The sequence below is a fragment of the Benincasa hispida genome, chromosome 6 (genome assembly GCF_009727055.1).
Source record: "Benincasa hispida cultivar B227 chromosome 6, ASM972705v1, whole genome shotgun sequence".
NCBI lineage: Eukaryota > Viridiplantae > Streptophyta > Magnoliopsida > Cucurbitales > Cucurbitaceae > Benincasa > Benincasa hispida.
Window position 1 is genome coordinate 22,821,275 of NC_052354.1, and position 25,126 is coordinate 22,846,400.

A 25,126-nucleotide genomic window follows, 5' to 3' on the forward strand; every position below is an offset into this window, starting at 1 on the left:
GGTGGCAAGAAATTGCTTTAGGCTCTTTATTATACTTGCATTGTTATTCTGTACTTCATCTTTTATCTATCCAATAGAAGTTATATTTCTACATCCGCTCTATCTCTTAATACGCATGAGTAGCTAAACTAGTTGAATGGGTTGAGAGAAACTAAGCTAACATGATCTAGGAAGTTCATTGCTAGCGATTGTCTTGTTTTATGCTATGCGAAATATCCCTTTAGAGTTGCTCGAGAGAGAATCTAAAGAAAGAACCTAATGTTTCAAGAGAGCTAGGTTAGAATCTGACTTGAAAGAGCAAGATTAGGCCTACATAAGCAAGAAATAAGGACATAGAGATAAGCTCTGTTTGTCAACTTGCATCACATGCATCCTAGGAATAGGAATGATTTATGCGGTCGCATATTTGTGTGAATGGCATGTTGTCATTGCATAAATAGAAATAGAGGTTTATATGTAAACCCTGTAGATTTATCGCATATTTATCGCATGCGTTCTAACTTTAGAAGCCGTGGAATTCACACCGAGAGGTGGTTTACTATTGTATACATGTTGCATGATCGCAAGGCATGAACGTAACCTAGGGAGTGTTAGCCGAAACCCTTATCAACCCGTTCACCGCATATCCATCATATTTCCCATTACCAACTCTTTTCGAACTCTACTATATTCATTATTATTTTCATTAACGCAACAACAAACCAACCATCTTATTTATTTTACCGGTTACCGCAAAGTTTTCATAAGAAAATTATCAACGCAAACTATTTTCACAAGTCCCTGTGATCGACCCTGGACTTATCAGGAAACTCAGAGGAATTTACACTTGGATTCTGCTGGGGAAACTTGAGTGCACAATGCTATCCATCAACACATATCATCCATTTTCCCCTTTGCAGAGTTAGAAGTAGAAGGTGCAGACTTTGTCTCTGCGGTCGAACCTCTATGGAACTTCCTGGAGGATGAAGTAACATTTGCCTCACCCTTCTTCCTCTCCTTACTTTTCAGTAAAGATTGGTAGGTCTGCAACTCGAGTTGTAGGGTTATATTTTACTTTGTTAAGAATCACATTACTAACAAAGTGCAAGAAGCTCTCCGGTAAAGAATGTAGGATTATGCTAACCTGGCTGCCCTCATCGATGGTAGACCCATTCAACTCCGCCATATTGAAGTGGATCATCATGTTAAGTACATGTTCATGAACAGAGGTACCTTTTTCCATTTTGGAGTTGAATATATGCTTAAGAGCATCATGCATAAGCTGTTTAGACAGTTGTCTAAACATCCCCCGCAAGGACTCTATGATCTCACGCGTTGAAACCACAGACTCATGTTTCTTGGCCAAGACTTCAGAAAGAATTTTCAAGATGTAGGCTCGGGCCTTCTGATACCAATTGAAGGAACTCTTAAGGAAGAGCATCCATGAGCGCGTTCGGATCTTTCCGATTTCATTGTGACCAAAATACAACACTTACATTCCAATAGATAGTTATGCAAATTAACCCTAATTAACGGCATGCTTCGAACAATAAAACACAAGGGAAAGAGTTCTCATACTAGTTGAAGACTCTCTTCAAATGTCGAACTCAAAGCAACGGAAGAACCTCTACACGTTGTATCGCCCAACAAATCAATTAGTTGTGGCAGCACGATTGTCTACACGAATGGCAGCAACACAAACAGTCATGAACAAGTAAACAGTGGGGACGACACTACAAGTTGGAGCCCTTAGTATTCTCGAAGTGAGAATCCAAAGTGTGGTCTTTGGTGAATTTGGTAGAGGTAAGAAGAAAGACAGATCGTGTAGACGATAAGCAAGTGGGAGAGATAGGGCTATCGTATAGCAGGGATGATTATCGTTTAGATGAAGCTACATGATCGTGTAGGTTTTACTAAGCGATCGCTTAATAAAAAGTAGATAATCGTTTAGAAAACACGACACGTTATGCGATCATTTAGGAAAGTTAAGCGATCGGTTAGGGACAGGCGTGCGATCGTTTAGGCGCTGGTATGCGATCGTTTAGACAATGAGCTACTATCGTATAGGCTCTCAAGCTAGGTGATCGTTTACGTTTTCACACCAATTGTGAATTTTCGTACTTTTTGCCAAATGAAAAAAATTTTCATTTTACTCATTAGTTGCATAACCGATTGCAATTGCTCCCACTAACGCACGATTGAGGAGAATAAAACGGTCAAGTATCTCATAATTAACCGATTTAAAAATTAATGAATATAATCATATTATATTCTTACTCTATAGTTTGATATCACATATCTACTATAGTAATTTCTCCTCCAGTTGATATAAATCATATTTATATCTAATTTCCTCCAAAGTAATGTATCTCATACATTTAGCCAATTATATCATATTTAATTAACCAGTTCAATTATATCACATATAATCGAACTCCCTCATGTCAATTTGAACATTTCAAATTGACCCAAATACTGATTCTCGACTTTATCCAAGCTACCTAGGGGACCTAATGGACCTGTGGCTCGAAGCTTCAATGGTCCGTGAATGGCTAACTAAACTCTTTAGCCACAAGATCCAACATCCGTTAACTGCTAGGCATTACACTGAAGACCAATAGTTAAACTCTTCTTACCACAGACATATTTATGTGTCCATCGAATATAACCAATCATAAGTACGATGACACTTCACAGATGCTCGTAAGTACAGTTGGGCTAATTTACCATTTTGCCCATGTAGTTACATCTCACTCCTTAAGTACCACTGATTCCTCTAATGAACAATACGACATAGTCCAACTATGTGTGAACACCTCTCGGGGAAAGAAAAGGTGTGTGGCGCCACATCATTCAAGCCCTGGAATCAACCCTTAATGTAGCTATCTATCTACTTGCCTCTGCTTCGAGTAAGGAGTGAATTCCATCTTGTGTAGCTGAATTCCCAACTCCCAAATCAGGCGAATCCGCAAAATGGTAGGTTTGAATCAGCGACCTGGCCACTTGCACCCATACAAATCAAAGAACCACCCTCAATGGCAGGAGTTCCTAACTCACTCAGGTTTGAGGTCATGTTACCTATGGTCATCCTAGTGAAGTGAAGTCTCTATCATAAACGGTGTTATATAAAAAGATGTTAATACTTCGTGGTTAAGTCTTATATAAACTCTTTGTATAGGATGCTCACGCTCGCATGTCCCCTACACAAATTATCAGGATCAGACCATCTGTGACAAGTCACAACACTTATGACCACTCCACAAAGTGGGCTGCATCTGTAGCGTTACAGGATAAGGTTTCCCTCCTATAACCATATACTATAGACCATTTTAGTTATCACTCAAGACATGATCCACTTTTATGTTACCACATACATGCTTAAGTTACATATAGATAACCAGGGATTTTGGTTATAACTCAAGACATGATCCACTTGATTGGTTTGTGGTAACCAATCAGACGAATCCTCAAAATGGTTGGCTTATTGAGTCAGCGATCTGGTCCTCTCACTCATATAAATCAAAAGACCACCTTTATAAGCAGGAGTTCACAACACACTCAAGATTCAAATCATGTTACTCCTGGTGAAATGTAAGTTTCTATTATGATTAGCATTATATAATAAGACTAAACATTTTGTGGTCTGGTCTTATACAAACTCCTTTGTATAGAATATTTCCGCTCACATGTCTTCACATGAATGATCAGGATCAGATCATTTGTAGCACTTTACAATCATTGTAACATCGGCGTTATATAATAAGACTAAACATTTTGTGGTCTGGTCTTATACAAACTCCTTTCTATAGAATATTCTCGCTCACATGTCTCCACATAAATGATCAGAATTAGATCATTTATAGCACTTAACAACAAACATCTACAAAGCAGGTCATACTCGTAGTGTCACCAGGATAAGGAATCCAGCCTTATCCATCTACTATAGACCATTTAGGTTATCACTTAAACATGATCCACTCGTATGCTTCTATATACATGTTTAAGCTACAAGATAACATTGGATGTTAGTTTATTGATTTTTGGTTAGTGCAACTAAAATTGAAATAAAACATCATATATTTTATTAAATAAATAAGATGCTTGTATATTACAATTATAAATTATAGGACCGTACGAGATTTAGGGCATTTAATAATGAGAGAGTGGGTTGAGAGAGTTACGAAAACTCCCTCCCCGAATTTAGATTGATTTAAATTCCAATAATGAATTTCATTTAATATAAATATAAACATATATATCAAATATAACACATAACCTACAGTTTATATTATATCATATATAATATAACCTATATATTATTATTCTCTTATTTAACCTATAGTATTTAATATGAATCAAATTCATATTAAATTTAACCAATAATTTTTATGTGAATCACGTTCATATAAACAATATTTGAATCAAATTCAAATATTTATTTTCTCTCAAATAAAATTTTATATTATAATATATCATATACATTATATTAGTTATATCGTATATAATTAATTTTATATGAATTATACCATATATAATTAATTCCCTCAATTAATTTAAACTATTCAAATTAATCCAAAAATAATTCGATTCTTGTTTATTCCAAGTGAGCTACGAAGGGGACCTTATGGACCTATAGATTGAAGCTCCAATGCTACTTGATTAATTAATTAAACTCTGTAATTAAATTAACCAACTTCCATTAACTGCCGCTCACTCCACTAAAAATCGACAACTGCACTTTTTCCACTATTGATATATTTTTGTGTCCATTGGATATAACCAATCAATAGTGTGTTAACCCTTCACAAATTGCTCGTAAGTACAACTAAACCAAAATTATCATTTTGCCCCCGTAGTTACATCTAACTCTTTAAGTATCATTGATCCCTATAATGAACAATAAGTCATAGTCCAACTATGATCGAACCCCTCTAAGACCAGGAGAGGGTATGGTGCCACATTGTTCAAGCTCCGAAATTAGCTCTTAAAGGAGCTATTTCTCTACTCACTCTAACTATAGAAAAGGAGTGAATTCCTTCATTTGTAGTTGCGTTGCTAGTTCCCCAATTAGACGAATCCCCAAAATGGTAGGCTTATTTGTCGGCGATCTGGTCACTCTCATTCATACAAATCAAAGGATCACCTTCATAAGCAGGAGTTCACAACTCACTCAAGATTCAAATCATGTTACTTATGGTCATCCTGGTGAAATGTAAGTTTCTATTATGATTGGCATTATATAATAAGACTATACATTTTGTGGTTCGGTCTTATACAAGCTCCTTTGTATAGAATATTCCCGCTCACATGTCTCCACATGAATGATCAGCATCAGGTCATTTGTAGCACTTTACAATGATTGTAACATCGGCATTATATAATAAGACTAAACATTTTGTGGTCTGGTCTTATACAAACTCCTTTGTATAGAATATTCCCGCTCATATATCTCCACATGAATGATCAGGATCAGATCATTTGTAGCACTTTACAACGATTGTAATATCTACAAAGCAGGTCATACTCGTAGTGTCACCAGGATAAGGTATCCAGCCTTATCCATCTACTATAGGCCATTTAGGTTATCACCTAAACGTTGTCCACTCGTATGCCTCTATATACATGTTTAAGCTACAAGATAACATTGGATGTTAGTTTATTGATTTCTGGTTAGTGCAACTAAAATTGAAATAAAACATCATATATTTTATTAAATAAATAAGATGTTTGTACATAAAACTATAGAACCCTACGAGATTTAGAACATCAACCCTAACAATGAGAGAGTGGGTTGAGAGAGTTACGAAAACTCCCTCCCCAAATTTAGATTGATTTAAATTCAAATAATGAATTTAATTTAATATAAATATAAACATATATATCAAATATAACACATAACCTACAATTTATATTATATTATATATAATATAACCTATAGATTATTATTCTTTCATTTAATCTATAGTATTTAATATGAATCAACTTCATATTAAATTTAACCTAGAATTTTTATGTAAATCACATTCATATAAACAATATTTGAATCAAATTCAAATATTTATTTTCTCTCAAATAAAATTTTATATTATAATGTATCATATACATTATATTAATTATATCATATATAATTATTTTTTTATGAATTATATCATATATAATTAATTCTCTCAATTAATTTAAACTATTCAAATTAATCCAAAAATAATTCAATTCTTATTTATCCCAAGTGAGCTACTAACGGGATCTTATGGACCTATAGATTGAAGCTCCAATGCTACTTGATTAATTAATTAAACTCTTTAATTAAATTAACCAACTTCCATTAACTGCCGCTAACTGCCACTCACTCCACTAAAGACCGACAGCTCCATTTTTCCAATTTTTGATATATTTATGTGTCTATTGGAAATAACCAATCAATGGTGCGTTAACATCTCTGCTCACATGTATGCACATGAATGATCAGGATCAGATCATTTGTAGCACTTTACAAGAATTGTAACAACTACAAAGTTGGTCGTATTTATAGTGTCACCCAGACAAGATACACGACCTTATCCATCTACTACATACCGTTTAGGTTATCACTTAAAGATGATCCATTTGTATGTCTCCACATACATGTTTAAGTAATAAGTGATAACCTTGGATTTTAGTTTATTAGTTTTGTGGGTTAATGCTACTAAATGTCAAATAAAATACCTCTTATTTTATTAGATAAATAAATTGTTTGTACAGTACAATTACAAACTATAAAACCCACGTGATTTAGGGCATCAACCCTAACAAAATCGACCAAAGTTGTTTTAAGATTACGACCCTTCATCCATCTCCTTGAACCTGGTCGCCTTTATGCAATTTTCTGCTTAGTTCTTAAGGGCTTCTCTTTAGCCCAGATCAACTCATTTTGAACTAAACCCACGGTCCCTTTGTACTTTTTTTTTTTCATCAATGAATTGGGTAGTGGGATATGATGAGAATGTTAAGAATGTATGAATGTAATTGAGATATTCTGATGTACGACTAATCCATATTTCTCAGAAAAAATATTTAGATGATGATTGATTTTTGATCCACTAAACGATTTAGGTTTTTTCATACCACAATATGATAAGATCTAAGCTGTGAGACAATTATAGCATATTTCGAAATCTTATAGCTGTCAAAAAAAAAAAGAGAGAGAGAACATGGAGTAAAGGTAGGAAGAGAAAACAAATTTATAATATATGTGTTGTGTAAAAGAAAAATTAAATGCACTGTCGGTATGGCCAAAAGTATATTGGTCCTCCCTTCAATACTGCCTTAAAAATCTCTCCCAACTCTTCTTCTTCTTCTTCTTATAGAACCAACTTTGTTCCCTCTCATTTCTCAATGCTCAAATAATATACAAACTCTCTCATCTCTGCCTTATCTTTGAAAGAAGAAGCTCCTTTGGTTTCTTTGTATTGGTCTCTCCTTTTACTTTGGTATCCACTTTTCAAATTCTCCTCCTTAAATGGATATCTTCAGCTCCATATCAACTAAAACATTGCCTTTTGATACCCATATTGACAACAACAATAATAATATTGGAGTTTACGGCGACCCCTCCTCCTACAAAGAAGACCATACCTTCATCATCCACAAACTCACTGAGTCCACTCGGTACCTGAAAAGCTCTAACACAATTCCAGGTAGTGGAGGCCATGAAGATGGAGAGATTGGAATTTTTGGAGCCGAAAAGTACTTCAATGGCGGAATTGAGAATGATGGCACCCGCACCGAAAGATCAGCTCAAAAGCTTGACAAACTTCTTGTACTTGCCGCTCATCAGCAACATAATCTTTTGGAGGAATCCTTGAAGCTGCCAAAGCCAAGGCTTGGAACTCCGAGCGTTGGCTCCGAATCGAGTAGTATCAACAGCCAAAGGCCTTTATTGAACGTCGTAAAAAATTCAACAACTATTGCCAACAATAATTATTCACTCCAGAAGAGGAGTAGTAGTAGTAATCACAACAAGAGCTTTCTATCCAACACTTTTGGCTATTGCATGTGTTGTTCGAGCAGCGAAAAAAGTGCGGTTGAAGACGTGGGTGAAATCAGTTTCAGCAATGCAGTCACAACAAAACCAACTCGGAGTAATAATAATAATAATAATAATAATAATATATTCGAGAGAGAAACGCCATCGTTTCGAGGCTTCCCAACGGCAGCATCGTCATCGTCGCTAAAAATGATCCATTTCCAAGAACCTGAGGAAGTCGGAGAGAGAAAGTCGTTAGAGGTTTTCGGTTCGCCTGTGATGGGAAGGCTCAGAAACAATAAACCAATCAGCCTGGAGAAAAGGCTAGCCATGCTTTCTTGGGATCACACAAACAACAACAACAACAGCTTAGGATCAGGAGTATTTTACAACGAAGACGAAGTGAATAGCGATTGCAGCTCCGACTTGTTCGAGATCGAAAGCCTTACAAAGCAAACCAATCCATTCCACTCTCCAACCGCCTCTTGTTACGCACCCAGCGAAGCGAGCGTCGACTGGAGCGTGGTCACAGCCAGTGCACTCGACTTCGATGAGCGGCGCCTCTCCACTACTAGTCCGACCAGAGTGGTGGCGCCGTCGCTGCCGATGAGGGTTAATGTGAACAAAGAGGTTGTTCAGAAGCGGCGGCCGAGTAGTATTTTAGGGTGTAAAAGTGAGAAAGCAGTGAGAGTTGCTGAAGATAATAATAAGTATGGGCGCAAGATGAATGGGAAGTCCAACTACTGTGATTATAACTCTGAGTCGTTGGTGGCAGTTAAAAGGTCGGAGGATGAGACTAAAGTTGGAGGGTTAAGTTTCAGATCACAAGGGTCGTCGGCGTCGCTGCTGCCTCTTCCACCGCCACCCCATCGCGCTCTCGCCACACGCCCGCTTCCTCGTCCTTATTCTCCAAGGCTGACGAATATAAGCTTCAATATACAGTAAGATCATTGGATATTACAACAAACCAGCTCTTCATATTTCCATATTATAATTCCTATAATATCTCTCAACTTTCGGAATAAACATTTGAATTATAATTATTCACTTTATCGTGGTATCTTCTTATTCACCACTATTAAAAATTTGAAGATACATAGGTACGAAGTGAAGGGTAAGCATTATTATTCTAAACTCTCGTGACCTTTTTTAGTTTTAGGTGAAAGATCTAGAAACAATCGAGATAAGGTGTTATTATTCATCGTTATTTTCTCTTATCTAATTGATGTGGGACAATGACACTATTCTTACGTTTCTAAACCATCATAATTCATCTATGTAAATGTGTTCTTTGTTATTAAGTTGTATATTAGTATGATTGATTATACCAAAGGATAATATTTGGGTGCTATCTCTATTAAATCTCCTACAATTATAAAGAAAAAAAATTAGAAAAAGAGAAGTTTGCCATGTGATAATATGTGATTGGATCACTTGAGTGAACTGTTACATAAAGATAATAAATACAACCCAAGATGTACCCGAATATATTTTTATAAGATATGGGAGGTGCCTAATAGTATATATGTGTGACTAAGTTTCCGTTTTCTTATTTTTCAAAACAAAAAGTTACCTTTTCTTAGGTGTACAAAAAAAATATATTGAAATAATTTTCTCGTCCTCCTACAATAGGACATGCATTGTATCCTCTTATCCACCGTTATATTAAATATATTGAGAGAGTATCGAACATTTTTTTTCTTTTATTGGTCATTTGGTTACTCAAAGGGTCTTTTAAATGATAATTTGACACATACATTCTAAGCTCTTGTTTGTTCAGTTTTCAACATTTTGTCGAGAAATAAGTTATTCTCACACATCATCTTTTTCTATGACAAGGGTTTTCTTTACACTTCTAAAATGGTGGGTTTTCTCTCTTATTCCTAGCAATCTTATTCTGTAATTTCAAATAATTTTTTTAGACATCTATAAAACCTTAAACCAAATCACCTCTTAAACAAATCTATTAGTTAACTATGAATAGAATACAAATATAAATAGGACAAAGACTATCCATATTCCCCTCCTAAACACATGTAGTTATAATTCTAAATGTATCTCGTTTTTAACATGTTTTCATTCTGACCATTCGGACAAATTATATAAAGTAATATTTAGATACAGCCTAGACTATACTTAAGTTTCATACTCATTTTTTTTTACATAAATAAGAAAAAATAATTACTTTTTTTAAGAAAAATTTGACAGATGTCAATTTTTAATTGAGTGCAACAAGGGATGAACAAACTACACCCAAATATTTTTCATATATATATATATACATATCCTTGCAGAATGTCCTAAACATAATTGTGGCTCTAATTACAAACATTATAACTGTACATTTTTTTTTTCATAATTTGTGCCTCTAATTGTAATATCATTGGAGTACATTTTCCTTTTATGCTCAATTCGTTGTTATATTTAATGTGATCTTTGTAATGAAAAGCATCAAGCAATTACTTTCTAGAAGTGGAAGCTTCTAGTGTACTAAAAAAAATTCCAACCGATTACCTTTCTTTTCCTTTTTTTATATAAATAGATGATCACTTCTTCATTGATGAATTCTAACAACATGGAAGGGAGAGAATCTAATATCCAACTCTTTTATGTTATTTTATTTCTTTTAACTTCAACAAACAGAATTTTGACAAAAATATTAGAAGAATAGTTATTTTGACATCGATTCAAGAAAGTGATGAATTCCAAGTAAAATATAAAAGGAGTCTTTGATTTTGTTTCCAAAATAATTGTCTGATTAGAAATACCTATGTTTTAGTATGCTAATTCTAGTTAAATTCTCTTTTATAGAGTTAAATTCCTTGTTTATTTTGAAGTGAGAAGAAAGGGTGTGTGGGTGATAAGAAAGTGTTTTTATAATTGTGATGAGGTAGATAATTATTCTATATGTGATATTGTAATAATTTTTATATAATATATTTCTTTATGGTATGTCAGAGTTTTTCTTCGAGTTTGGAGTGTTCCATGTAAATTCTTGTATTTCTTATTTGAGAAATTCTTATAAATAGAAAAATCCAAAAAACGTTTACACTTTTTAACAAAAAATTCAAAAAATTCTTTATATTTTTAAAACTTTTTGCTATAAAGTATAAATACTTTTAAATATTTATTTATATTTGAAGTGCATTTTATTTTCAAATTCTAAAATATTTTTTTTTTGTTATTCCAACAATAGTAGTGAAGGATTTTTTTCCAACACACGTGAGAGTGAAAGATTCAAATCTCAAATTTTTTTTTTTTTTTTTATCGAGAGTTTATTTATGAACCTCTAACTTTTGAATTAAGAATATAATGTCTTAACCAGTTCAGTTTTATCAGATTATCTAACTTTTTACGAATTTATATAGAGTACCAAATACATACATACATATATATATATATATATATATACATACATACATACATACATACATACATACATACATACATATATATATATATAATCTCAGGGTTGTTTGGGAGCCTAATATGAGATGTATATCCCTACATCCTATATCATATCAAGTGTTTGAAGGCCTATTATCCTATCTCATTAATTTTAATTATTTGTGGGCCCATTTTCGGAACATGTTTCGTATTTGACCGTCATTTTCCTTCCGTGTATTATATATCATCTCAGTGCTTGAACATACTTGATCATACTCGATCAAAACTCCTCAAACATCAAAACTCTCCAGACATCAGAACTTCCCACATCTTATATCATCTCAACGTCTCAAACCGCTCTAAAAGACTTAGATTTGAAGAAAATGAGAGACCGAGGTTGTGTGAAAAATCCCTATCATATAGGTGTGAAGGCAACAATCATAGTTAATATTGATAATAAAGGCACCCTTTATTTTTGGATAGAAAGTTGAGTATGAATGTCATTCCATTGTGGTTTTGAAAAAGAAAATTCATTAAAACTTGGGATGTTAACAACTCATATATATCTGTTATGGCAGGAAGAATGTTGGGTTTCCACAATCAATTATTTCAACTACCGTCCTTAATTCAGTGGCCCATTTCAAAGTATATTCTAAATTTCTAACCAAAACCATTAATGGTTTATCAATCAAATAATTTTCCCCACACCATAATACCCCTATTTCAGTCATTATCGGATGTTTATGCACTTTTTCATGGATATTTAAATATCGGATGTTTATGTTTTCTCTCTCCTCAAAGCTTTTAATTAGGGTTAAATCCTAAATTTCATCCCATGTTTGTAATAAGTTAGAATTTAATTCCGATGCTTTAATTTAGAAGAGAAAAATACCTTTTTAGAGTTCGGACCTCGTTTTTATTCGATTCCTAGATTTCAAAATGTTACACATTTAGTCTTTAATTAATATTTGAGTTTAGTTTCAATTTGGTCATACCTCAGTTTATAAATATTGTAATTTTACCCTTGAGGTTTGGTTTTATTTTAATTTGGTCCCTCGGTTTCAAGATTTTACATTTTTAACATCAATTTTTCATTAAATACTCACTTTTATTTATTGAGTTCAAGGTCTCTTAATTTAAAAAGTGATGAAAATAGTGAGACCTAATTAATATATTTATTACAATGATCTTCAAATTATTAAAATACATTAACACTAAAGTGTAGACCTAGTTAGTTGCTCAAGAAGTGTACTCAAAACATTCCTAACTCTATGGTTGTCAATAAGAGCGTAGCTCAACTGAAATAATGTTCATACTATCAACCTCGTGGTTTGAGATTCGATTTCCCCACCTTACATTTTAATTACAATACTTCTTCCAAAAAAAAAAAAAAGATATTTTTTCCTAATTAAAAGTTCATCTTCATGGATGGATAAAATCTTCATAAATAGTCTCTTTGTCGTAGGGACTATTTATGAAGGTTCTATCGAACTCATGAAGCTTTATCAAACCAAAATTACTAAATTCTAACTTTTTAATAGGGAATTATGAGTTTTTTCTTTATCACATTTTAATTTTTAAATTTAATGTTTCACGTTCTTTATTTTATTGTTGGATTTGATTTTAAGGTTTTTTTGTTTTTTAAATTATGTAAGTTTATGTTTTAATGGCGCTTTTAATTTTGTAAATTATATCAATTACTTTACCTTCACCTTTGTAGGGTGACGTCCCATGTATTTTAAGTTTGTAACACCCAATTTTTTCTACTTTGAATTTAATTTTCTCATACATTTTCATCTTTCTTCTTTGTTAACAAATATTGAGACACTGATTTTCTTTTACAACATTTATTTTCTCCATAGATTTCATTTTCGAGACTAAATTTTAACTTTATTCAAATCATAAGTACCAAGTTTGTAATTTAACCTATATTTAATTAATTAATACTATCATTATCGATCTAAATATAGTTTAATAGGTATCAACTAAATAAAATAAAATAATCAACTCTATCATCAATTATCTAACTTATAAATGACACGACTTCTAATTTTATATATTTCGTTTTTATAATAAGAGTCGAGGGATTCAAACCAACAGGAATCTTAGGAATCTTAGTCGCTAATCAACAAGATGCTAGTTGATACTCGCTTTGACCTTTTTAATTATATGGACAAACTTACTGAATTTTTAAAATTACGATTAATTTTTTGAAGTTCCTGATCCTGAGAGAGTTAAAAAAAAAATCCCATGAATATTTATATTTCTCTAACTTATTGACTCAAACTCCTAAATCGATGGGATTCCAACCTTGTGGTTGCCATCAGAAAAAGACAACCTTAATGATATATAATTGTAAAAGAGGCTACAAATTCATCCTCGAAAAAAGATTTCAACAATATTCCACAAAAAATATGGATTAATCTTTCTTGAAAATACGTAAAAATATAAAAAATACTTAGGGTAACCTAGGCTACGACCATCTTTGTACATCTCATCAAATTATCTAATAATAGGTTGCTATATGACAATCCTTGTTTTAATTCTTTTTCAAAAGATTTTGAATTTTGAATTTGTGTTTTCGTAGTTAGAATAGGATACACAAAGATGAGTGCATATTGGGATGTATCCATATATTTCTCATATATAAAATATTATCCATTAGCAAATTAAGGAGACTCAAGAAATTGGATTTGGGAGCCAAATTAGGTGGACATATTGAGATCGGCCAAGATGGTGAATCACAATGTTGATAGAAAGTCCAAAGACAAAGGTAGAAGCTCGAGATGGCCGACCCCAAGATCAAAAAAGAGCCATGTCTAATCCATGACCTGGCCTACATGGGTCAACCATGGCCATCAAGAGTTGTTCCATGTGGGTCAAAACTCATGGAGGACCCATTAATCACAACTTTTTGGTGTCACTCTCAAAAGTGATAACTTGTAGAAATACGAATTATTTATACTGTTTTATTTTGATATTGCGGCAAAAAGAAAGAAAAATTGCGTCGATAGTATAGAAATTGGCTAATAAATGCGAGAATTATAAAATGTCGTCAATACACCCACTAACACCATTGCGATGGTAGAATAGAATGTTTCAGTTTCTGTTTTGTAGGAAATCAGTCACCGCATATGTATGCTCAAAGGTAAAAAAGAACAACGCATCTACGATGCATTGTGCCCATCATTCAAGAATGAAGAGATGATCAACGCAATGACGGCGCATGTGACAATCAATCAAGAGCTTAGCGAGCATGCGGCGATAGATCGAAGATGTAAAGAGCAACGCATTTGCAGAGGATTCTGACATATGTACAACTTTCAGTTGTGCATTTCTAACGGGTTGATTGTGTAACAGAAGGAATTTCTCATTCCGCCATTTCAGGAACTACCTTAACCATATAGTGGGGACCACAATTGCAAAGAGTCAAGCTTCGCCTATAAATAGCTTCTGCAAATTCACTGAAAAACATACATGAATACATAGAGACGTGCATATACTAATTTTGAGAGAGAGACTGGTCTGAAGCGACTGTGTAGAGTAGATCCAGGTAGAACCATGAGACAAGGCCGAGAGGTGAGTCTCCGAGCAAAGAATCTTTCCAATCCCCGTACTTGAAGTTCTGTACGAAGGTCACTTTACCAGGAAAGCAAGCTTGAGAGGGAAGCTTTCCTCTCCACCATTTTCACACTCCGGCAAGCATAATCTCCGTTCAGGATCTATGTCAAGACATTGACACTCTTTCTGTATTTGTTTCTAATCTCTATTTCATCATCTGTATTCATCTTCTCTAATCTTTCATTCACGCCATGTATCGAACGCTTAATCTTAGTATTAAATGTTATGACCATCACCATTGTCATCTCTCTGTCTATTTTCGTTCATCCATAATCCATTTTTTCCATGGTGTTTTCCTAATTTCCTGGGTAATTAGCCAGAAATAAGTGAGTAAATTAATTTGTGTTAAGGAAATAATTAAGTTTAGCTAAAGCATGCTCGACGGTATCTTCACTTGTGAGAGCAGAAGTGAAGATGTTATTCCGCCTATTGAGAGAAGGTTGGAAGAATGCGTTAACTAAAGCAAGAAGTATTTCCAAAGATGGAAATAACTTTGCATTCATCACGTTTATCCCTGTTTTACCATAGAGATATGGGAACACGACCAATCACCGAGAGGTGTACGCCAAGGGAAAACGGAACCTTAGTTGCATCTTTAACGCAATTAACAAACTTGCGATGTTTTTACTATTTACTCTTTCTCTTTCTGCTTCGTCCATAAAGAATTGCCATCGCATACCACGATTCTTTGTATAACTTCACAGTCAGTCTCGACCTCAGTATCATGTATCATGTATCTTGTATCTTGTATCATATTAGTTTAGGACTTTACTTATTAACGTAATTTTATTTTATCGACGTAATTTTATTTCATCACAATTTAAGTTCCTGTATAAACCCAATTCTTTATTCATTGATAAAAACCAGTCGCATGTATCACAAAAGTAATGCATTGACGAAAACAATCTCTGTGTTCGACCTCGGATTATTCTGAGAAACCTGCGTTGGAATTATACTTGGTTTCAGCGCAAGGAAACTTGTGACACATATTACTACATCACATACTACGAGCATGTCATTAACAACACATATATTTAGATGTAGTATCGCATAAAGTGTGCATAAGCAATAACACAGCATAAAGTATAACATTCCATTTTTAAATCGTTACAAGTTATGGCATCGTTGCCAGTGACATGAGCTTGTTGTTCATTCATTCATATTCATATTTGTTCACATTCTGTAAGATATAAAAAATATCGTGTCAAGTTTATGGCACCATTGCCAGGGATTGGTAATGGTTAGTGTTGAGTACTTTTGTGATATTTTGTAGGACAGATCTCTTTGTATTGGCTGTTTATCGCGAAGAGCAGTCTGATGGTTTATGAGTACTGGAATTGATCCAGAAATTCTAAGCTGACCCAGAGATCAGGTGTATTTTTCGTGCAAGAGCACATCAGGACCAAGTTAGGCATAAAAGAAACATGGCTAATAATAATGAGGCACCCGAAGAGAATTAAGTGGGAAATTGGCCAGTGCAAGACCCTATATTTCTTTCTGCCGACCGCAACATCCCTATGAGGAACTATGCGGCATCAAATTTTTATAACTTCTCGCCCGGAATTTCAAGACCCATGGTTGAGGAGAATGTAGGTTTTGAGATAAGACCGATAATGCTTCAGAGGTTTACAAGGAGAAGACCCACATGCTCGTTTGACCTGCTTCGAAGAAATATGCAAGCATTCTCCATACCTGGTGTGACTTCAGAAGGAATTAGATTGTATCTCTTCCTGTATACACTGTGGGATGAGACAAAGAGATGGGCTCAGTCATTAGAGCCAACTGAAATCAACGCATGGGATCAGTTGATCGAGAGATTTATGAATAAATTATTCCCTCCAACCGTCAACGCAAGGAGACGAAGGGATGTGTTGAATTTTGAACAGAAGGGTTATGAAACTTTGAGCACCGCCTGGGTGCGATTCAAGCAATTAGTGAACAAACTGTCCGTACATCGGGATTCCCGATTGCATTCTGATGGAGACTTTTTATAATGGCTTGGAACCAACGCAAGCAATTATTGATACCTCTGCGGCAGGAGAATTAATGGACAAGACGTATACGGAAGAAAAGGTCATCTTAGATCGCATTTTGCGAAATACAGATGAGTGGTTAGATAACGGGTATGAGGAAAGAGGTTCAGAGCAAAGACGAGCAGAAGGTGCCATTGTACAAGCTGATACAATGAACACCCTGGTAGACCAGATGACCACAATGACCATGCTCCTTCAGACTATGGCTATTCAACAAGGACATCTCTCTCAAGGTTCAACGCAAGCCAATGTGTTCAATGTGAAGAGGGACATTCTGTGGAAGTCTACCCGTTGAATCAACAATCCGTATACTCTATTCACAACGAATCGTTCGGCAACACCTACAACCCTGGATGGCGGAATCACCCAACTTTCAGTTGGGGCGGGAATCACAACCAGGGAGGCCAAGGTAATCATCAGAACAGTCATCATAGGAATCGAGGCAATCCTCTAGTTTTCATTACTCAGAATCACAACCCAAGTAATCTTCAGAGTATACCACCCTATGACCAACCGTTCTTTTTTGACACCTCTTACAGTACCTCATCTTTGGAAACATTATTGAAACACTATATTGAGAAGAATGAGGCAACTAAGCAATCACAAGCATCCTCCCTTAGAAATTTGGAGGAGCAGATTGAACAGCTTGCGATCGAACTTAAGAATAAAGTGCTTGGTATGCTGCCTAGCAACTCGGGAGCATCGGGGCCATGTGGTAAAGAGAAATGTCAAGCAGTGACATTGAGAAGTGGCAAGACAACAGTCCCCATGCCACCAGTACCGGATTCCGTAATAAGACCAATAGACTTAACTATGAACGATGACCATTCAACCGTAAATGAAAGAATTACTAAATCAGAGGAAAGTACATCTACAAAGGATGAATCTCAACAAGACTTAAATTCAAAATCACCGCAACCTCTAGCTCCTAAAACACAGCAAGCACAGGACCTCAATGAACAGCCAATTAAACAGGAAGTACGGCGGGATTCTCCACCTTTCCTATCCAGGCTGAGGAAGAAAGATGACAGCAAACAATTCCAGAGGTTCCTGGATGTTCTTCGACAACTACAGATCAACATTCCCTTAATAGAAGCTTTGGAACAGATGCCAAGCTATGTGAAATTCCTCAAGGACATACTTGCCAACAAGAGGAAGATCGGGAAAAATGAAATGGTCGCATTAACATATGAGTGCAGTGCGTTGTTTCAAAACAACATCCCTACTAAAATGAAAGATCCTGGGAGTTTCACATTGGCATGCTCGATAGGGGGAAAAGAAGTCGAAAATTCCCTGTGTGACTTGGGGGCAAGTATAAACCTAATGCCCTTGTCAATCTTCAAAAAGCTAAATATCGGCAATACAAGACCAACCACAAATACATTGCAGTTGGCCGATAGATCAATAACGCATCCCGAGGGTAAAATAGAGGATGTACTTGTGCAAGTAGATAAGTTCATCTTCCCTACTGACTTTATCATATTAGACTATGAAGCTGATGTTGGGGTGCCTATCATCTTGGGTCACTCATTTCTTGCAACAAGGCGAGCACTGATCGATGTACAAAAAGGAGAACTCACCATCAGGGTTGACGATCAATAAGTTAAGTTCAATGTTTTCAATGCGTTGAAATACCCGAGTAATATGGAAAATTGTCAATATGTTGAGGAATTGTAGGAAGAACATTGGCATGAGCCCCTAGAAGAATCAGAGGAAGAAGACTTTGGGATCGGCGCAATGTGGGAGGAGAATTGCGCCGCAATTCAAATTGAGTCAGATTTTGAAACAATCAAGTTATCTGAACGAACAACGCAACGTACTAAGCCATATTTAGAAGAACCACCCATGTTAGAGTTGAATTCGTTGCCAGTGAACCTCAAATACGTTTATTTAGGAGGCAATAACACTTTACCGGTTATTATATCTGCCTCGCTGAGCAAAGAGAAGGAGGACGCACTTATCCAAATGCTAAAAAACAACGAAAAAAGCTTTGGTATGGACCTTAGTGGATGTTCAGGGGATCAGTCCTTCGTATTGTATGCATAAGATTCGTCTGGAAGAAGGAAAAACAGGATCTATAGAAAGGCAACGTCGATTGAACCCTGCCATGAGGGAGGTTGTGAAGAAAGAGATAGTGATGTGGCTTGATGTAGGCGTCATTTACCCCATATTAGATAGCAGCTGGGTAAGCCCAGTGTAATGTGTTCTAAAGAAAGAGGGTATGATGGTCGTCACCAATAGCAAGAATGAGTTAATTCCTACAAGGACAACTATGGGGTGGAGAATCTGTATGGATTACCGCAAATTAAATCTGGCCACGAAAAAGGACCACTTTCCACTCTCATTCATTGATCAAATGTTAGATTGACTTGCTGGGAATGAATTCTTCTGTTTTCTTGACGGTTACTCAGGGTACAACCAAATTGCGATTGCGCCAGAAGATCAAGATAAGACAACTTTCACGTGCCCATTCGGCACATTTGTATTCCATCTCATGCCGTTTAAACTCTGTAATACACCAAGCACCTTCCAGAGGTGTATGATGGCAATATTTTCAGATTTCTTGGAGGAGTCAGTTGAGGTATTTATGGATGATTTTTCAGTTTTTGGCAATACTTATGACTCCTGTTTATTAAATCTTGAAAAAGTCTTGAAAAGATGTGTTGAAACGAATCTCGTTCTAAACTAGGAGAAATGCCACTTTATGGTTAAAGAAGGAATTGTACTAGGTCACAAAATATCAAAAGCAGGATTGGAAGTTCATCAAGCGAAAATTGACGCAATTTCCAAGTTGCCACTACCAGTCAATGTGAAAACACTTAGGAGATTTCTGGGATTAGCCTCGACCGTGTTCCAACTTCTTGGGATTAGCCTCAAACACATGTGCAGGGCAACTCCAAATGCGAAAGTGACGTAAACTAGCTTTACGCCCAATCCTAACTCAAGAGGTGTTCTTGCAACACTCTTGGAGGGAACCCAGTTGAGTATGTACATCGCAGTCTCCACTGAGAAACCCCAAAACAAGTCCCATAAGGAAGCGTAACTCATCATCGAGCGAACCATGTCTAACAAGGTCCTATTTCTCCTCTCCGCTACACCATTCTGCTGAGGTGTACTCGGTGCTGAAAGTTAGAAAACGATTCCATGTTCTATCAAATAGTCCTGGAATGTCGAGTCCAAAAACTCTTCACCTTGATTCAATCGAAGTGTTTTAATTCGTCTATCTAATGCGTTTTCAACTTCATCCTTGAACACTTTAAACTTTTCAAAGGATTCAGACTTCCGTTGCATAAGATAAACATACCCGTACCTAGAGTAATCATCAGTAAAACTGATAAAATACTCATATCCATCTCGGGCTCGCACATTCATAGGACTACAAAGGTCAGAACGTACTCAAGAGGCTCCTTGGCTCTATAACCTTTTCCAGTAAAAGTTCGTTTAGTCATCTTATCCTTAAGGCAACATTCGCACACAGGTAAATAATTTTCTTATAACTTACTTAGAAGTCCATTCTTCATCAATCTCTCAATCCTATTGAGATTGCTGTGACCTAAACGTAGATGCCAAAGTTGGGCATTTTCTTTTGGAGAAATTCGTTGATGTTTTGATTGAATTACGACAGTTCTGAACATTTTAGTATTATGGAGGAAATTAATGGCTAACGGCCTTAACACATATAAATTCGATTCCAAATTTGCTATGCAAATAAAAACACCATCTTTATGAATAAACGCTTTATTCACATTAAAAGAGACAGTATATTACATTGTAATAAACACTTTATAGAAATAAGGTTCCTTTTTAGTTTAGGAACAATATATATATCATTTAAAACAAAAAAACCCATTCTGTAAAGCTAACTGGAGTCCTCCCACTGCCACAGTTGAGACGACGTGCCTGGTGCCTACTCGCATCGTCATCTCACCAGCCTCCAGCTGCCGCCAAGATCTAATCCCCTGAAAAGAAGAACAAACATGATTAGTGGCGCCTGAATCAATTATCCAGGAAGAATCATCATTCTCCACTAAACAAGTTTCAAGCACAAGTAAATCACATTTACCTTTATCGGCCTTGACCTTAGCCTTGACTTCTTTCTTCTCTTTCAGATATCGAGGATAGTTCCTCTTCCAGTGTCCATCTTGGTTGCAGTGGAAACACTTTCCTTTAGCAACCTGTGGACGCCTCCTTGGGGTGACAGGCGGTGGGTTAGGAGGTGCCTTCCCTTTTCCCTTACTACCCTTCTTTTTCTTCCCCTTTGCAGAGTTAGAAGCAGAAGGTGCAGACTTCGTTCCTGAGGTCGAACTTCTATAGAATATCCTGAAGGATGAAGCAACATTTGCCTCACCCTTCTGCCTCTCCTTACTTTTCAGTAAAGATTGATATGTCTGCAACTCATTGAGGAGAGTTGTAAGGTTATACTTCACTTACTTAAAAATCACATTACTAACAAAGTGCAGGAAGCTCTCTGGCAAAGAATGCAGGATTATGCTAACCTGGCTCTGATATATCTAGAATTCCATGAGCGTGTTCGGATCGTTCCCATCTCACAATGACCGAAATACAACAATATACATTTAAACATATAGTTATGCAATCAAAACTTAATTAACGGCATACTACGAACAACAAATTAACAAAGGACAAAGTTCCATACCAATTGAAGACAATCTTCAATCTTCGGAACTCCAACGTAGTGGAACCCTCCACGAGATCTACCAATGCCCAGCGGAAATGTCGACTGTAGCAGCACGAACAACGCGAACTCACGACCGCAACGGGGATGACACCACCACTAAAAAGCCCCAGGTATTCTCGGAGTGAAAATTCAAAGGGTGGGCTTTGGTGAATTTGGTAGAGGAAGAAGGAAACACAAATCTTGTAGGCGATAAGCAAGTGGGAGGGAAAACAATGCTATCGCATAGCAGAAGTGCTTATTGTTAAGGAGGAGCTACACAATCGTATAGGATTTATTAAACGGTCGTTTAGGAAAAGGTACACTATAGTTTAGTTAAATCGGCACACTATACGATCGTTTAGAGAAGCTATCCGATCGTGTAGGCGAGAGTGTGCAATCGTTTAGGCGCGCGAAGGACGATCGTTTAGGCGGAGAAGATCTATCGTATAGTCTCTCGAGCGATCGTTTTCTTTCAACAATGCACGCTTCCGAAAACTTTTTGGGAGAATGACAGACGACGCAAAATTGAAAACAATTTTCATTTTAACTCATCGGTTACAATAACCAACATTGTCCACTAACCCACGTTCGAACATGAAATTTGGCACAATTATCTTATAATTAACCAACTAATTAATTAATAAATATAATCATATTGTATTTATATCCTATAGTTTGATATCACATATCTACTATAGTATTTTCTCCTCTACTTAATATAAATCATATTTATATCTAATTTCCTTCAAAATAATGTATCTCATATATTTAGCCAATTATATCATATATAATTAACCAGTCCAATTATATCATATATAATCAAAGTTCTTGTCAATTTGAACATTTCAAATTAACCCAGATATTGGTTCTCGACTTTATCCAAGCTATCCACGGGACTTAATGGACCTGTTGCTCGAAGCTCCAACGGTACGTGAATAGCTAACTAAACTCTTTAGCCACGAGATCCACCATCCATTATCTGTCAGGCATTCAACTAAAGATCAACGGTTGAACTCTTCTTTCCACAGATATATTTCTGTGTCCATCGGATATAACCAATCATGAGTATGATGACCCTTCACAGATACTCGTAAGTACAGTTGGGCTAAATTTTTATGCCCCTGTAGTTAAATCTCACTCCTTAAGTACCACTGATTCCTCTAATGAACAATACAACATAGTCCTACTATGTGTGAACACCTCTCGGGCCAAGAGAATGTGTGTGGTGCCACATCGTTCAAACCCTAGAATCAGCCCTTAAGGGAGCTATCTATCTACTTACCCCTACCTCGGGGAAGGAGTAAATTCCATCTTGTGTGTAGCTGAGTTACCAGCTCCCAAATTAGACAAATCCCCAAAACGGTAGGTTTGAATCGATGAACTGGTCACTTCCATCTATACAAATCAAAGGACCGCCCTCAATGGCAGGAGTTCCCAACTCACTCAGGATTGAGGTCATGTTACCTATAGTCATCCTAGTGAAGTGAAGTCTCTGTCATGAACGGTGTTATATAACGAGACGTTAACACTTCGTGGTCAGGTCTTATACAAACATGGGGACAAAGTTTGAGTTTTATATGTGTTGGTCATTATTTACTCGTTTTGTATGTTTTTTATGTTTGGGAGGCTCCATGTTTGTCGTGGGGGTAGTTAGAGTTTCATTACACCCGTCTTGTCCTTGAACTCGGAGTTCTTATGTGTTTATGAATATTTACGAAGTTTAATGTGTTGCTGGGGTGTAGGTTGAGATTGGGTTAAACCATTTTGGGGACAAAGTTTGAGTTTTATATGTGTTGGTCATTGTTTACTCGTTTTGTGTGTTTTTGATGTTCGGGAGGTTCCATATTTGTCGTGGGGGGTGGGTAGAGTTTCATTACACCCATCTTGTCCTTGAATTCGGAGTTCTTATGTGTTTATGAATGTTTACGAAGTTTAATGTGTTGTTGGGGTGTGGGTTGAGATTGGGTTAAACCATTTTGGGGACAAAGTTTGAGTTTTATGTGTGTTGGTCAATTGTTTACTCGTTTTGTGTGTTTTTTATGTTTGGGAGGTTCCATGTTTGTCGTGGGGGGTGGAGTTAGAGTTTTCATTACACCCGTCTTGTCCTTGAACTCGGAGTTCTGTGTGTTTTATGAATTTACGAAGTTTAATGTGTTGTAAGGTGTGGATTGAGATTGGGTTAAACCATTTTGGGGACAAAGTTTGAGTTTTATTGTGTTGGTCATTGTTTTACTCTTTTTGTGTATGTTTTTATGTTACAGGTGAGAGTCCATCTTTGTCGTGGGGGGTGGGTAGAGTTTCATTACACCTGTCTTGTCCTTGAACTCGGAGTTTTTGTGTTTATGAATGTTTACGAAGTTTAATGTGTTTGTGGGGGTGTGGGTTGAGATTGGGGTTAAACCATTTTGGGGATACAAGTTTGAAGTTTTATGTGTGTTGGTCATTTGTTTACTCGTTTTTGTGTGTTTTTATGTTCGGTGAGGTTCATTTTGTCGTGAGAGGTGGGTAAGATTCATTACACCCGTCTGTCCTTGAACTCGGAGCTTCTTGTGTGTTTATGAATGTTTTACAAAGATTAATGTTGGGGGTGTGGGTTGAGATTGGGTTAAACCATTTTGGGGACAAAGTTTGAGTTTTATGTGTGTTGGTCATTGTTTACTCGTTTTGTGTGTTTTTGATGTTCGGGAGTTTCCATGTTTGTCGTGAGAGGTGGGTAGAGTTTCATTACACCCGTCTTGTCCTTGAACTCGGAGTTCTTGTGTGTTTATGAATGTTTACAAAGTTTAATATTGGGGGTGTGGGTTGAGATTGGGTTAAACCATTTTGGGGACAAAGTTTGAGTTTTATGTGTGTTGGTCATTGTTTACTCGTTTTGTGTATTTCTGATGTTCGGGAGGTTCCATATTTGTCGTGGGGGTGGGTAGAGTTTCATTACACCTGTCTTGTCCTTGAACTCGGAGTTCTTGTATATTTGTGAATGTTTACGAAGTTTAATGTGTTGTTGGGGTGTGGGTTGAGATTGGGTTAAACAATTTTGGAGACAAAGTTTGAGTTTTATGTGTGCTGGTCATTGTTTACTCATTTTGTGTATTTTTTATGTTTGGAAGGTTACATGTTTGTCATGGGGGATGGGTTGAGTTTCATTACCACCTGTATTGAAGTTTGAACGTGTTGTGGATGTTTACCAATATAACTTTTGAATGTCTTTGTTTTATTATAGAATGCTATTCAGAGATGTGCTGGGACAATTGTTGAAGATGCTGTGTTCTAGACGTTGTTTTGATTTTATTTCTTTTATGTATTTATGATATGAATGTTTATGAACTTCTAGTATCGACTTTGTTTGGATATTGTAATTTTTTATTTACTTGTTATAATATGGACTTCATTTTTGTTGTTTAATTATGTGAATCTTTATTTGGTTTA

At 35.9% G+C, this 25,126-nt stretch overlaps 2 protein-coding genes across 2 annotated transcripts; both read left to right on the forward strand.

Moving 5' to 3' along the window:
* The first annotated feature begins 7,196 nt into the window (after window positions 1-7,196).
* On the forward strand, window positions 7,197-9,242 carry LOC120079361 (protein PHYTOCHROME KINASE SUBSTRATE 1-like). Its single transcript, XM_039033522.1, has one exon. The coding sequence runs from the start codon at window positions 7,475-7,477 to the stop codon at window positions 8,924-8,926; it is 1,452 nt and encodes a 483-aa protein (XP_038889450.1). The 5' UTR covers window positions 7,197-7,474; the 3' UTR covers window positions 8,927-9,242.
* An 8,133-nt stretch (window positions 9,243-17,375) lies between these two features.
* On the forward strand, window positions 17,376-18,624 carry LOC120079161. The gene is made up of 2 exons (XM_039033332.1): window positions 17,376-17,431; window positions 17,562-18,624. Exons 1-2 carry the CDS (start codon window positions 17,376-17,378, stop codon window positions 18,622-18,624), a joined length of 1,119 nt encoding a protein of 372 aa, XP_038889260.1.
* The last annotated feature ends 6,502 nt before the right edge of the window (window positions 18,625-25,126 follow it).